At 50.2% G+C, this 13,741-nt stretch overlaps 2 protein-coding genes and 1 pseudogene across 3 annotated transcripts in view; all 3 read right to left on the bottom strand.

Moving 5' to 3' along the window:
• The window catches only part of RNF122 (ring finger protein 122), a 32,710-nt gene extending 31,844 nt beyond the window's left edge, over positions 1-866 (bottom strand). For both annotated transcript variants that reach the window (XM_066610945.1, XM_066610946.1), the window contains exon 1: positions 575-866. In XM_066610945.1, the coding sequence (XP_066467042.1) occupies positions 575-599 (25 nt within the window). In that variant the 5' untranslated portion in view covers positions 600-866. The remainder of the gene's footprint in view (positions 1-574) is intronic.
• A 5,628-nt stretch (positions 867-6,494) lies between these two features.
• Positions 6,495-10,161, bottom strand: DUSP26 (dual specificity phosphatase 26). Its single transcript, XM_066610944.1, has 3 exons — positions 9,769-10,161; positions 8,380-8,594; positions 6,495-7,084 (listed from the first exon to the last, which is right to left on the bottom strand). Exons 1-3 carry the CDS (start codon positions 9,945-9,947, stop codon positions 6,885-6,887), a joined length of 594 nt encoding a protein of 197 aa, XP_066467041.1. The 5' UTR covers positions 9,948-10,161; the 3' UTR covers positions 6,495-6,884.
• Positions 10,162-10,432: 271 nt separating this feature from the next.
• On the bottom strand, positions 10,433-10,544 carry LOC136635821 (5S ribosomal RNA; annotated as a pseudogene).
• Positions 10,545-13,741: the final 3,197 nt, after the last annotated feature.

Genomic DNA, 13,741 nt, shown 5'->3' with positions numbered 1-13,741 from the left:
GATGCTTGGACTCCAATCAGGAACTACCAAAAGCTCCTGTTTGCAAACAGACTCCCCAAAGAGGGAACAAAGAGCAGAGAGCCCTGCTACGACCCTAAAGGATGAATCACCCCCCCCCCGCTCTCCCCCTCCCATTTTTCTAGTTGGCTCTTCTGATCTATTTAAACCCGCCCTGGGGGTTTTGTTTACAGGAGCTGATTGTTTTATAAACAAGACTCGCATCCCCACCCCACCAGCAGACAATGAACTTGGCCCAAAATGCTTGTGAACATGGGGGTGGGGGGGTGGGAGGAGATTGCTCTGCACCTAGTCAGGCCGTTGGTCCTTGCAGCTCACAGCTCAATCCTATGCATGCCTACTCAGAAGTAAGTCCCATTTGAGTCAATGGGGCTTACTCCCAGGAAAGTGTGGTTAGGATTGGGCTGTCAGTCTTGTCTACACAAGACAGGCAGTGGATATCCAGAGTGTTAAGCCAGGAGGGGCTTCCCATGCTGCCCCCCCCCAGCGTGCAAAGGATGGCCAAAGCTGCCAGCCCCCTTTTCTCCATCACCCGCGCCCGTTCAGACGTGCTTACCGTTACACCACTGGAACGGGTGCATCAGAGTCCCCAGCGCAGCAGCAGCTTGGAAAGGATCGAGATGCAGAAGAAGGTTTAAAAAAAATGATTAAAAAAAAAATCAGAGCCCAAACTCTCCTCTGTCTCCACCCAGCCCCTCCAGTGGGTGCAGTCCAGCAGTCCCCAGAAGACGCCTCCCCCTCTCTGGAGCAGGAGCATGCATGCAAAGCGCGAGCCCGCGGGAGCGCGAAAGACCCGATTCCCACGACGCCCGAAACCCGGGTTGACGGAGCCTCTCGCGTCGAACGTTCGTCAGCAGCGAAAGCAACAGTGTATCTTTCTCGCCGATACATTCGAACTAGGCTTCCGAAAGGCAGCCCGGACCGCGCCCACCCAGGGAGGGCGGCCAATTGCCGCCCCCGAACGGTGGGCTCATTTGCATAGCGGCCCTTGACGGCTCGGCGATTGGCTGGCTGCGGAGCGCGTCTCTAACCTATGGCGTTGCAGCCCAGGGAGAGCGACCCGTGTTTGCAAGTTTGCAGCGCGCTGATGCTGGGAGGGGGCAGTGGCTGGCTCCGTCCTGGCTGCTGGGCGCCCGGAGAGCATCTTGGGCTCAGGCAGGCCATTAAGCCGATCGATGGCTGCTCCAGCTCGGTTTCTGACTGGCAGTGGCACCTTCTGGAGCCTGGAGATGTTTCTCTACCTGGCTGCTGGGAAGCAGGGAGGGGCTGCAGGCAGGGCCCCCCTATGGCAGTGGTTCTCAAACTGTGGGTTGGGACCCACTAGGTGGGTCGCGAGCCAGGATCCCCATTCATTTCAATGTTTTATTTTTAATATATTAAACTATGTGACTGCATCTGGGGAAATGTTTGAACAGGCTATGTAGACGCTTTTAACAATGATAGTTAATGGGACTTACTCCTGGGTAAGTGTGGGTAGGACTGCAGCAGAGGATTGTTACAAATAGTCCTGCTTGATGATGTCACTTCCGGTCATGACATCACTTCCAGTGGGCCTTGACAGATTCTCATTCTAAAAAGTGGGTCCTGGTGCTAAAAGTTTGAGAACCACTGATGTACAACCACTGATTGTATACTTGCCTACTCAGAAGCAGGTCCCATTGAGTTTAATTTGCCTTACTCCCAGGTAAACGTATATAGCAGTGTTTCTCACTCCTTTAACATCAGGACCCACTTTTTAGAATGAGAATCTGTCAGGACCCACCAAATTATGCAGGGGATGGATAGAGGGGAGTTCTTTTAACACCAGTACTAAGGGTGGGAGAGTTAAAACAGACAAAAGAAAATACTTCTTAACCCAGTGTGTCATTAATCTGTGGAACTCCTAGCCACAGGATGTGGTGATGGCACCTGGCCTTGGTGCCTTTGAAAGAGGATTGGACAGATTGATGGAGGAAAATTCCACCACAGGTTAGTGAACCAGGATGACTATTTGCACCCTCCAGGTTTTGGAGTTAGCCTATCTCTGAACGCCAGGTGCAATGGAGTGGCAACAGAGCACAAGTATCTTGTCTGTTAGCTCCCTGCGGCATATGGTGGGCCACTGTGAGATACAGAAAGCTGGACTATATGGGGCCTTGGGAATAGTATGGTACTGGGGTAAGAAGATCTACTGGTCCTACTGTTCTCCCACCATAGACCAGTAGCTGTCCTGATGGACTGTGGTGAACTGGATGGTGGTGGGGAGCCACCGTAGTAGTGGACATCCCATGAAGACACAGGGCAATGGTGGGGGAGAAGCGGCAACAGTGGACTTCCCAATGCTTCAGGGTTGGCCAGCCATGGGCCTGTTTGTGGTCATGCCCCCTCCGCGGCATGTACCCAACTGTGGGGGCCACTTGCATAGAGAGTGCTGACCTGGATGAATCCATATTCCTGTCTCAATAGCATCTGGGCTGGGAAAAACCTCTGCCTGAACCTATTTGCTCTCTTCAAAACAATCTCTTCACCTTTCAGTGCTCTGGGCAATGAATGCAAAGGACCTGAGATCACTGAGGACTAGGCCCTTAATTTTCAACCTGACAAAACAAAATTTAATTCACGTGTAGTATAATGAGCAGTGCAAGTGCATGCATGTCTATGCAGTGGTCAGTTAAATGGGGCTTACTCCTGGGAAAGCATGCATAGGATTGCAGGCCAAGTATCTTTCAATATACGAGATCACCTATATTTATGTCCTGGGTTTTCTACCCTGCTCCACGCCCCTTCATGTCTGGCTTCTCCATTTGTTTCCCACTCTGTTGCCCTTAAGATCCCCTAGCGCTCATGGTAAGAAGCATGTGTTCCACTGTGTTTCAGGTTAGGGCTGCCACCGGTTTCAGTTCTTCTGACCTTGACATGCACTCAATTGGCGCATGCCCAAACAGTCACACATCCACTGAGGAACATTCTAGCCTGACTGTGACAATTTGCATCCAAGCCACTGGATTAAACGGCTGATCCTCTCTCAAACAAAATTGCCCTCATGCCCCATGCTGATCTTGGTGATCCCAGCTTCTGCAAACAATGGCCTTGCCTCTGCTTAGCAGCCTGGTGCAGGATGATAGCCACACCCCACAAAGCTATCAAAGGAAGCACCAGCACATCAGAGAGATGGCCCTTTCAGTCTCATCCTGGGCTTAACCCCTTCAAAGTCCAGTCTTACTGATGGTGGTGACTCTCTTATATTCAGCAGGGGGAGAGCAACTGTCCCTTTTCCCCCCAAATTCACATAGCAGTTTTTTTCCAGTTGCTATTACTACTGCCTTCCTTGCATTTAAGATGCTTCTCCACTGCTGTTACTGCCCCATTGGGCCCTGGCTTATAGAAGAATGTTGGGCTACGGAGAATAGAGGTGGCACCAAATTCAAATTCCTACCCCTGTGGTGTGAGAAGTAGGTCCCTTTTGCACCATGGAGGGGTAGTGCAGGGGTTTGGTCCCAGGGTCCCCTGGATCCTGGAGCTGATCCTGGTGTGTTGGCACACAGCCACTTTGAAGCAATTGATGAGAAGCTGTGAGGAAATGTATCCTCTGTTTCTTCTCCTCATTGAGAAATGAACTACTTACTGGAAGCAGAGCTGGTGTAGCACAGTGATGGCAAAGCAATCCAAATGTTCCAAGTGTCGAAAAACATGCCAAGAAGTATGTTTGTGGCTACTTGGGAGTCTGTTAGGCCAGAGCACAGATTTGCACTGGCTTGCCAGAGCTGAATCCAGCCTTGGAAAAGGTGCGTTTGTGCCAGCCTGTGCAGGCCAGCATAGGGCGAAGGAGTGGGTGGCAGGAGAGTGGAACAGGGGTGTTGTTTGGGTGGGGGGAGGCGGGGGAGGACAGACTGGTGGGTGGACTGTGTTCCAGACCGACCTGGACAACATCGACTTGATCCTAATTCCCCTTCCAGCCAGCCCAGTGTTACACCAGGCTGGTCGGATATGCGCCAGCAATTTTGCTGGTGCAGATCTAATTAACCCCATAAGGGGTGGCTGGTGCATGATACGGGGTAAGGGGACAAAAATTCCCTTACTCTGAGTTGTGCTCCAACCCACAGCAACCTTGTGCTAGGTATAGTGCTGGCAGTTTGGCCTGCCTGTTCCAGCACAAGTTAGAAATATCAACTGTTACCCTGCAGATGCCTGATCTTGTCTGATCTCAGAAGCTAAGCAGGGTCAGGCCTGGTTAATACTTGGATGGGAGACCACCTGGGCATACCGGGTGCTGTAGGCTTCTACCATAGTCTTTCGAGACTGAAGGTTGCCAACCAAGGGAATGAACTGTAGGGCCAGCCTGTCCATGAGGCTGATTGAGGCAATAGGTTGGTGGAGAGGGTCACCCATCAGAATCTCCCTGCTTCAAGACAGCCTTACAGGGCTGTTGTGAGCAGGGCCAGCCCATTCATGAGGTGTGCTGAAGTCCCTGTTTTGAGTGGCGGTGGAGGGAGGAGGCAACAAATTGGCAGGGGACGTCTTGTCCATTCTCCCAGCCTCTTCTTGCTTGCTTTCCTTGTAGCAGGAATGAGGGGAGGATGACCTTACCTTCTCCTTCAATGCCAGAGGACACGGAGATGGAGGTGGGGATGGCCACTGTGATCAGATCCCTAGTTACTCTTCAGTAATTAGAAACAGTGTTGCCTTCTCCCTGGTGCTTTCACTGGCTGGGAGGGAAAAATCTTGGGAACTTCAAGATCCTTCCTGCCTGGATAACCGTGAAGATACGGTTGGGTGTATGAACATGTGGCTTTGCACATGAGCACGCATGCCAATTTAGACACCACTTTGGGCAGCTAGTTTTAAGAAAATACGTGTGAAGGACCTTGTTCAGAAGACACACTATAAATGCTAAGTATTTATTCTTATTCCGCATTCTCTAGCCCCTTACAGTGACCCATATTTGAAAGTAACATGCTTGGCCCTAACTGGTTAGCTAGGCTTTGGTGGCCACAAACTTTTTGCAATCTTCTCTCGGTGCAACACTGCCATCTGGAGTCTATTGTAGTTCCCATATGTGGTTTTTTCCCCGTTACGCCACCATAGAGGTTGTTGTGACCTACTGAGCCGACACATAGATATTGAGTCAGATATTGCTGGCTTCACAAGCTCCTGCCTGGAACTGCTGAAACAAGGAACTTGTCAATCACTTGGCGTGCCGCAAGAAATAGCTGACGCTGGGACCCGCATTTGTGTTGGGTGGTCACAACCAATTTTAATTTTTCTGTGACCTGGTCAGTGGGCGTCATGGATGGACTGGCCCTGCACTGAAGGACGGATATAGTTCTAGGTTGCCCTGTTTGTTGTTTTCAAGTTAGCACCCCTGGGCATGAGCAGAGCTGTGCTTTGTGCTGTGTTTACTTGGTGAAGTAAGGGGAAGGGTGTCATTTGGCAAACCGCCTCCGGCAGTGGTGGTTTTCCAGCCTTCAGCAAATCTATTGCCTGTCATCTCAGGCTGCCTCACGAATGGGCCAGCCCTATGAGTAAATCAGGGGAGGCTGGAACTTAGTGGCATTGGTGGTGGGCTGGGGGGGCAAAAGCCCCAGGTTTTTCAGTAGCCAGTGACCAAAGGGGCCAAGAGAATTTGGGGTAACACCCTGGAGAGCACATTGAAGACCAGAGCTTCCACATCTCCAGCTGAACTTCCCTCTATGTTACATGGAGAGAAATACGGAACTAGAACAGAAATCCTTCTCTTGTCTGTATCTCTGATAAAGCCAGATAGGATCATTGTTAGGGATTCTGCTGCCCCCTGGTGGGCAATATAAAGCATGGCAGCTTTCAGTATCCTTGGATAGGACTTTTTCACAGGGTGGGCTGCATAGCTTCTGAGCCTCCATCCATTGCCCTATTTATGTTCACTCTTGAGTCTTACTTACGGAAGAGAAAGAAGAGGAGAGGTGTTTGCAGTGCAGATGGGCATTCTCACCAGCATGCCTTTTCACCAGTTACAGACCCGACTGAAGCAAGAGCAACTTTCAAACCGATGTGTCTTAGGGCCCAATCCTATCCAACTTTCCAGCACTGATGCAGCCATGCCAACAGGGCAAGTGCTGCATCCTGCATGGAGGGGGGCAGTTATGGAGTCCTCTTCAAGGTAAGGGAATGTTTGTTCTCTTACCTTGGGCTACATTGCAGCTGCATCAGCACTGGAAAGTTAGATAGGATTGGGCCTATCGTATTGGCAACCTTCAGTCTCGAAAGACTATGGTATCGCGCTCTGAAAGGTGGTTCTGGCACAGCGTCTAGTGTGGCTGAAAAGGCCAATCCGGGAGTGACAATCCCTTCCACAATTGGGCCTATATGGTTTGATATATATGTATGCCCATCTGCCTCCTGAGATGCCCACCTTGGTCAACCTCATGGAAGGGCTGTCTCTAACCTAACCTGTTCTTCCCCTGTCCAATAATTGCTGCACATTTGTGGGGGAAAAAAAGTTCAACACACTCTGATGCACATCAGATTTACAGGTCTTTATTGTCACAGCTAAAATACATGGCTCTTGGCTAAGTAACTAAGGGGTTGTTGCCACACCAAATATCACTCTGAGGGTATTGAGGCAGCTTAAACATCTCTCACTTGCAGAGTGGCTATCAAGAAGAACCCCATTCTATGGCTTCCCAAGGCCAGCAGGAAGGGAGGGAGAAAGGCCCCCTCCCCTTAGAAACCTTAGCTTGCAGACCTTTGGTGGCACCTGGAGCTATGACTGAGGGCACTGGAGGTTGATGGCCTTGTAGGCCAGAGGAGTGTTTTAGTTGGGCTTCTGTAGGGCAGGAATCTCAAAGGTCCCAGCTGACCCAACACAAGGCAGGTTTGACCCCGACATGGTTCCCTGATGACCTGCCTGCTCATGATCTGTGTTTCAGCTGGAGGGAATTGTCCAAGACGACCAACTGCCGCAGGAAGCCCCGGTTGGGGATGATGCCTCGATGGTCCTTGACGGTCTTGATGGCCTCTACCAAGGTCAAGCGGTGGTAAATCATGAGGTAGGCGAGGACCAGGGTGGCCGATCGGCTCACTCCCACAGCACAGTGAACCAGTATCCTTCCTGAATGAAGATAGGACTTTTGAGGACTTGGGCACCATCAGCCTCCATCATCAGCAGAGAACTTCTGATTCAGAAGTTAGGAGAGACCATGCAACTTTCCAAATTCCCCCTACCCAAGTACCCGTCTGCAGTACAACAGACTCTAATTAATTAATTTTTTAAATTAAGACTATGGGATGTATATACATAAAGTGACACCTAACTAAGCACCACAGAAATCAAGCGAGTCAAACCTTGGGTTTGGAAAATAATTCTTGGAGCTTGGAAAAGTGGCTTAGCTGGAAAAAAAGTGCTGCCCCAGGGCACACCTTCCAGGGCTGCCCCATGACCTGGGCTGCCTCCTGACCTGAACGGGAGCAGAGTTGTGCTCCAGTTTGCCCCAAAAACCTGGTGACATTCTAAGGCAGTGATTTTCAACCTTTTTCATCTCATGCACACTGACAAGGCACTAAAACAGTCAAGGCACACCACTAGGTTTTTGACAATTGACAAGGCACACTATGCTGCCAGTGGGGGCTCACATCTCCCATTGGCCCTATTAATAAATGACCTTCCCCAAATTCCTGTGGCACACCTGTAGACCACTCGTGGCACACCAGTGTGCCATGGCACAGTGGTTGAATATGGCTGTTCTAAGGCCTTCTGGTGGTCTCCGAACACCCTCCTTGTACCACTCGGGGCAAGACTGGCCAAAGCAGGTCGTTTCACTCCGAGTGGCTTAACTGCGGGTGAAGGGGAGTAGGACCCTGGTGGCCATTGTAGGACCTGATGCCGCCCCCCCTTGGATTGGCACCCAGGATAACTGTATCCCTGGGACCCTCCCTCAGCTACACCACTGGCTTGGAAACTCCCCCCCCCGAGGCTTCGCAAACACAGTTTTTGAGTTCAGATTGCTCAGAGAAACTCTCCCCTCACTCCTTGCCTCTCTCCCTCCTTGCAACTGAGGGGTGCCCCTGTGGGGAGGAGGGAGGTTTTAACCCCCTTTCCCTTCTGTTTTCAGTGTGCCACAGCTACAGGAGCAGAGCCGTTGTCTCCTTAATTGGGTCTAGCAAATTAAGCTTCATCGCTCAGTATAGCACACAGCCAGACAGGAGGGGTGCGCATTGATATGACTGCACCAACACTTCACTCGCATGCCCAAGTCAGCCTGGATTGCAAGCCCACATGTCCAGCGCAGCAACTTGAGCATTCAAACTGACCCTCCACCAAGCCGGTAGGGGAGGGGGATTCTAGTTCCGATGGAGCTGAGCTATTGAGCCACCATGCTCTACTGGTGCTCCCTCCCCCTGACTCACCTCGACTCCTGTTCAGTGCCGTGTGGATGAAGTCAGCCGCAGGCTCAAAGTAGGGACTCATGTCGAAGGTGGGGGAGTCGTGCGCCTCGATGCCCAGGTAGCAGATGCCGGTGCCCTCGTAGTACTCGGCCCCCCCTCGCCACTTGCTGTGGGAGGCATTGAGGATGTGGGTGATGCCCAGGCGGGCCAGCTCACGTCGGTTGGCCGCTATATCTCTGCATGGTGGAGACAGCGAAGCAGTGAAGGCCATGAACACTAACTCATCTTCTTGAACCCCGTGTCACTGTCTCTACTGACTCCACATCCACCTCTAGACTCTTATCCTCTTTGCTCATCACCTTGTGACAATTGCAGGACAAGTTCCTCCTGTTCTTCTCTAGACCCTCTCCCCCAATTGTGGCTCTGAAATGATAAAGTAGTATCCTACTCAAGGACTGTAGCTCAGGGGCAGAAAGTCTCAGGTTCAATCTCTGGCATTTCTAAGGTGAAGGTCATTATGAAGGACTCACGTAGCCCAGTGTAGGGGAGGATCAGCTGGGGGGGGGAACAGTTTCTCTAAACTCGGTCCCCCAATTCAACAGTCCAGTTCTTCAAAGCTACCAACCAGAGCTCCCTTAAGATCTGCCTGAAGACCACCTTTACTCAAGCTGACTTGCTAGAGACACCAAAGGGTCGACCAAGAGATCTCCAGAAGCCTCAGAAGTATAAGGTTCTAAGCTCCAGTGTGAACCTTTTCAAGGAGACACTTTTTTGTCTGGTAGAGGTCAGACCTTGGTATCTGCAAGAGATCTGTTCCTGCACCCACCATGAATACAAAAACCCACAGATAATGAAATCTGTGGGTGGGTCCCTCAGAGGACCTCCAGGCATGGCTAGAAGTGCCTTCCAGTCATGTTCAGAGGTGTTCTGAGGCACAGGGAAGGCACATGAGAACTCTCCGCACCTCAGAACGCCTCCCCAATGAAGCACTTCTGGTTGTGGTGGGGAGGAAAGCTGAGGCCCTCCAGACACATGTAGATTAGGACCCGCGTTAAGGGTCACGAATCTGCGGATAAGGAGGTCCCACCTCTAGAGCCTGAGTTGGTTTGCAGGGCCTGCTCTAGGAGGTAAGAGTTCAGTCTGGCTCGAATCTTGGCTGGAGCAAGTTTCTAACCCTGGAGTTACTTTAGGTTCTACAGTACAGCCCACTTAGCTACTCTCAGCTACCTACTTGCATTGGCTATTATCATCACAGGGGTCCCACCTGATCAGTCTGCTTGGGTAAAAACCGATGCCTTTTCCTGCACAGGTTCTAACCCAAGGCCAGGTCTGCACACTGCCCTTTCTCCCCACCACCTTCGCCAGCCCAAAGTAGTAGGGTTTGGTCCCAATTGCTGGACCTGTACATACTGATCTCCCAGGTAGAGACCTGGCCAGACTTCATCAGCATGGTTACAGGTGGTCTTCCCTGTGTAGAGCAACCTCTCCAACTCAAAGACGCTGAGGATGGAGTGACGGCTGGTGTCGTCAGGAGCCCTCCGGCTGGGAGTCCGGGATCCATTCCGGGAGAACCGGGACACGAAGGCCATTGGTGTTGTCCTCGTTGCATCCCGGGGATGCTTTGGGGACTGGGATGGAACACTGTTCCTGCTGCGACTGCCACCCACGGTCAATCCTAAGCTGAAAGAAGTGGGGGCGGAGTGTTAGCAGAATCACATCAGCCCTGGGTTCCAGCAAGAGGAGACAAGGAGCAGTGCCTGTTGACTTTTTATTTGATATTTCTCTCTTGGTCCTGGAAAAAAAATATAGAACAGAAGACTGACAAAATAGTCAGTGGTGTCATTAGGGGGGTGAGTGGATGTGGACCACACTGACCACACTTGGGGGTGGGTGGGACAGACACCAACACTGGCCAAAATTGTGGAAGCCTTGCTATTTTCGAATAATACCATCATTTTATATATCATTCGATGGATCATTTAATGCAGAATGTAATGAAACAAACTGCATTGAAATATCTGTGCTCTGTCAAGGTGGTGGTTGGCAACCTTCAGTCTCGAAAGACTATGGTATAAGCCTACAGCACCCGGTATTCCCAGGCGGTCTCCCATCCAAGTACTAACCAGGCCTGACCCTGCTTAGCTTCCAAGATCAGATGAGATTGGGCATGTGCAGGAGTTACAGGCAAATAACCAGAAAGGGAAAACACAACTGCCTTATGTAACAAAAAGCAGATTCCTTTAACTCAAAACTGACCAATGAGACTGGTTGTTCTGCGTTCCAATGAGATATTGCTATGACACAGTAGGGAACCAATAGGGTCAGTGAGTATGAGTCAGCTCTCCTTCCCATGGATACCAGAACGTATTAGATACATTCTAGAACTCTTCGGTTATGTGAGTGTTATCAAATTGGCCACTGGTTATTTTTGTTGATTATTGATTTGTTGGGTGAGCTGTACGGCTCCATATTTAATCAATCAATCAATCAATCAAATAAATAAAGGGGGTTGCATCAACCCTAGTGATGCCACTGCATTTCTGCTGTGCATATGATCTTGCGATTTATTCTGTATGGTCTGGTATGGGAGGAAGTCCATCATGGGGGCTTTTGTACAGGATGGCGCAAACCCTAGTGATGCCTCTGGAAATAGGGTCCATCCTATGTGTTCAGGACACTGAGTTAAGGTCAGGAAAAGGGCCATTTTACCTTCCTTGCTTGAGCTTGAATGGTGACTTCAAGACATTTCCACCTGGGGCAACTGTGACTGCCTCCCAAAGTGTGACAAGTGCACACTTTTCTTTTGCTGCTCACACGTGGAACACGAACATAAAGGGAGTTGCAGCTTCCTGCTGTACGCCCGCGACAATAGGTCTGGCTGCTGCAACTTAGAGACAAACACATTTATTTCCGCAAAAGTGCTGTCACCACTAGGAAGCATTACCAGGCCTGACTACATCACTCATTAGAGCAGGGGTGTCCAAAGTTTTTGGCAGGAGGGTCACATCAGCTCTCTGACACTATGTCAGGGGCCGGGGGGGGGGAAGAATTAATTTACATTTAAAATTTGAATAAATTTACATAAGTTTACATAAGTGAATATATTAAAGATGAACTTATATGAATGAATGAAGGTCTTGCAATAGCTCAAGGCCTATAAAAGGCCTTGCAGAAAGCAAGGCTGGCCTTTTTTTTGCTGCCTCTGCTGCATCACAGACATGAAAAAGCAAGCAGTGGAGGGAGCCCTCATCCCACAGCTCACGCGAGAGGTCAAACAGTCGCCCTCATACTGAGAGCAGTTGTGCCTGGCCAGTGTGGGCTCCAACAAATCTCCAGAGGGCTAGAGGCTCATTGGAGACTGGGGGTTCCCTGAGTGCTGCATTGAGAGGCCTTGAGGGCCACAGGTGGCCCCAGGGCCGGGGTTTGGGCACCCCTGCATTAGAGAAAGGGGCCTGCTGGGGTACCCCTCTTCTCTCCTCCAGCAGCTGGTCTACTGCTGAAAACTAACGGGGTGGGTGGGTGGGACCCCGCTCTAGTCTCCATGGAACTGGGGTTTGGACTCTGGGACGTCATGGAGGGCATAGCAGTGAGCTGGGGGTGGAGCACCCCAAAGGTCCATTGTGTGTGCATGAAAGAATCTAAAATTGGGCTGCGCTCCACGGTCCAGCCTGGGGAAGGGGGGCTCTTCCCCCTCTGGAGGTCTTCCAGTAGCAGCTGCTCAACCACCTTTTGGGGATGTTGTAGTCCTGGATTTCCTGCACTGAGCAGGGGGTAGGCACTAGACGACTTACAAGGCCCCCTCTCCCCCTCAATTCTATTACTTGAATAAAAAATGCTGTTGGAACTCAACTGTATAGATGAGGAAATAAAAAAAAAATTATGCATGGAAACCGCTGTCGGTGAGCTGAAATTTAACAATGGTACCCAAATCATTATTTGAATTATTGAGAATCCTCAAAATACACAGAACATCTCAGAACCGAATACATTTTGCACATACAATTCTGAAATCTTTTGCTTTCAGCTGCGCAGAGGGGTTTTGTGCTGCTCTCTTGGAACCACATGTGGCTGTTCCCTGGTGAAACTGGGGCAGCTGGTTTGAGGGTTCCTTGGCCCCGATCCTGGAAAGACTGCAACCCAGCTCATATAATGTCTGGCCTATGACTCTGGCTGGCCTGCGGCATCCTTAAAACACCACTACCCTGATGGCCCAGTCCTCAATCTGAGCTCAGTGAGAAATGCTTTTGAGACACCCCCCCCCTTGAGCACAATATCTCTCTGCTTGTCCACTCGCAGAGAGGGTTTGTTTTGTTTGGCCGCTTGGTGCCTCATTTCCTTGGCCAGCTTCAAATCAAACAGGCATGGGAACATTGTGCACAAATGTGAGCAAATTAACAGATGCAAACAGGAAAACAAAAGCCGATGGCTTTTTTTTTTTTTTTGCTGAGTTGAGCTGGCAAGCCTGGCCAGCTAGGATCAGGGCGAGCTCAGCTGTTGCCTTCCAGCAAGAGTGTGTTCCAGAGCAGCAATGCTGTCTCTGAGGGCACCAAGGCAAGAGCTGTAATAACGGTTACATAACAGAGGTGTCTCTAGGGTTTTTGTCACCTGGTGCAAGAACTTATTGTGTCACCCCCACGATGGACCTTCTCCCATATAAGACCATATAGAATTAACTTCAAGATCATACACATTATCATACTTGACAATGATCCTGCTATAGGCAGGGGGTTGGACTAGATGACCTTGTGGGCACTTTCCAACTCTATGATCTTTCTTTTCCCCTGCAACGTCAACATCTTTTCATCTGAAATCCTTCACAACACCTTTGGATTCAGCCAAAGAGGTTCAAGGATAATTTAAAATAAGAACATAAGAATCTGGATCAGAACAAAGGCCCATCTAGTTCAGCTTCCTTTATCTCACAGTGGCCCACCAGATGCCTCCAGGAGCATACAAAGAGAACAAGAGCCCTGCATCCTGTTGCCACTGCCCTTGAACCTGGCATTCAGATATAGCCGATGTATAAAATCAGGAGGTTGCACATACCCATCACGGCTTGTAACCAGCGATGGACTTTTCTTCCCAAAATCTGTCCAATCCTCTTTTAAAGGCATCTAGGCCAGGCGCCATCACCACATCCTGTGGCAAGGAGTGCCACAGACTAATAGTGCCATAGACTAATTACACGCTGGGCAAATAAATATTTTCTTCTCTAACTCTCCCGACACTCAATTTTAGTGGATGTCCCACTATATTTTGGGATTGGTTTCACCCAGCCACTGAATGTCAGGTGCTCCATTCCTACAAATGCAACATTTTTGAACTCCTTCAATGGGGATGAGACTCAGATCTCCGCTCTCTCGATTTTTACATGTGCTGTCAA

The sequence above is a fragment of the Tiliqua scincoides genome (assembly GCF_035046505.1).
Source record: "Tiliqua scincoides isolate rTilSci1 chromosome 11 unlocalized genomic scaffold, rTilSci1.hap2 SUPER_11_unloc_5, whole genome shotgun sequence".
Lineage (NCBI taxonomy): Eukaryota > Metazoa > Chordata > Lepidosauria > Squamata > Scincidae > Tiliqua > Tiliqua scincoides.
The sequence above is the reverse complement of the archived record's forward strand: the minus strand, read 5'-3'. Positions and strand labels throughout refer to the sequence as shown.

Excerpts from the sequence above, each read along its gene's own strand:
- DUSP26 (XM_066610944.1), bottom strand. The coding sequence starts at position 9,947 with ATGGCCTTCGTGTCCCGGTTCTCCCGGAATGGATCCCGGACTCCCAGC. Across the intron at positions 8,595-9,768 it reads GGTCTCTACCTGGGAGATCA|AGATATAGCGGCCAACCGAC; the intron begins GTATGTACAGGT and ends TCCACCATGCAG. Across the intron at positions 7,085-8,379 it reads GGCACTGAACAGGAGTCGAG|GAAGGATACTGGTTCACTGT; the intron begins GTGAGTCAGGGG and ends ATCTTCATTCAG.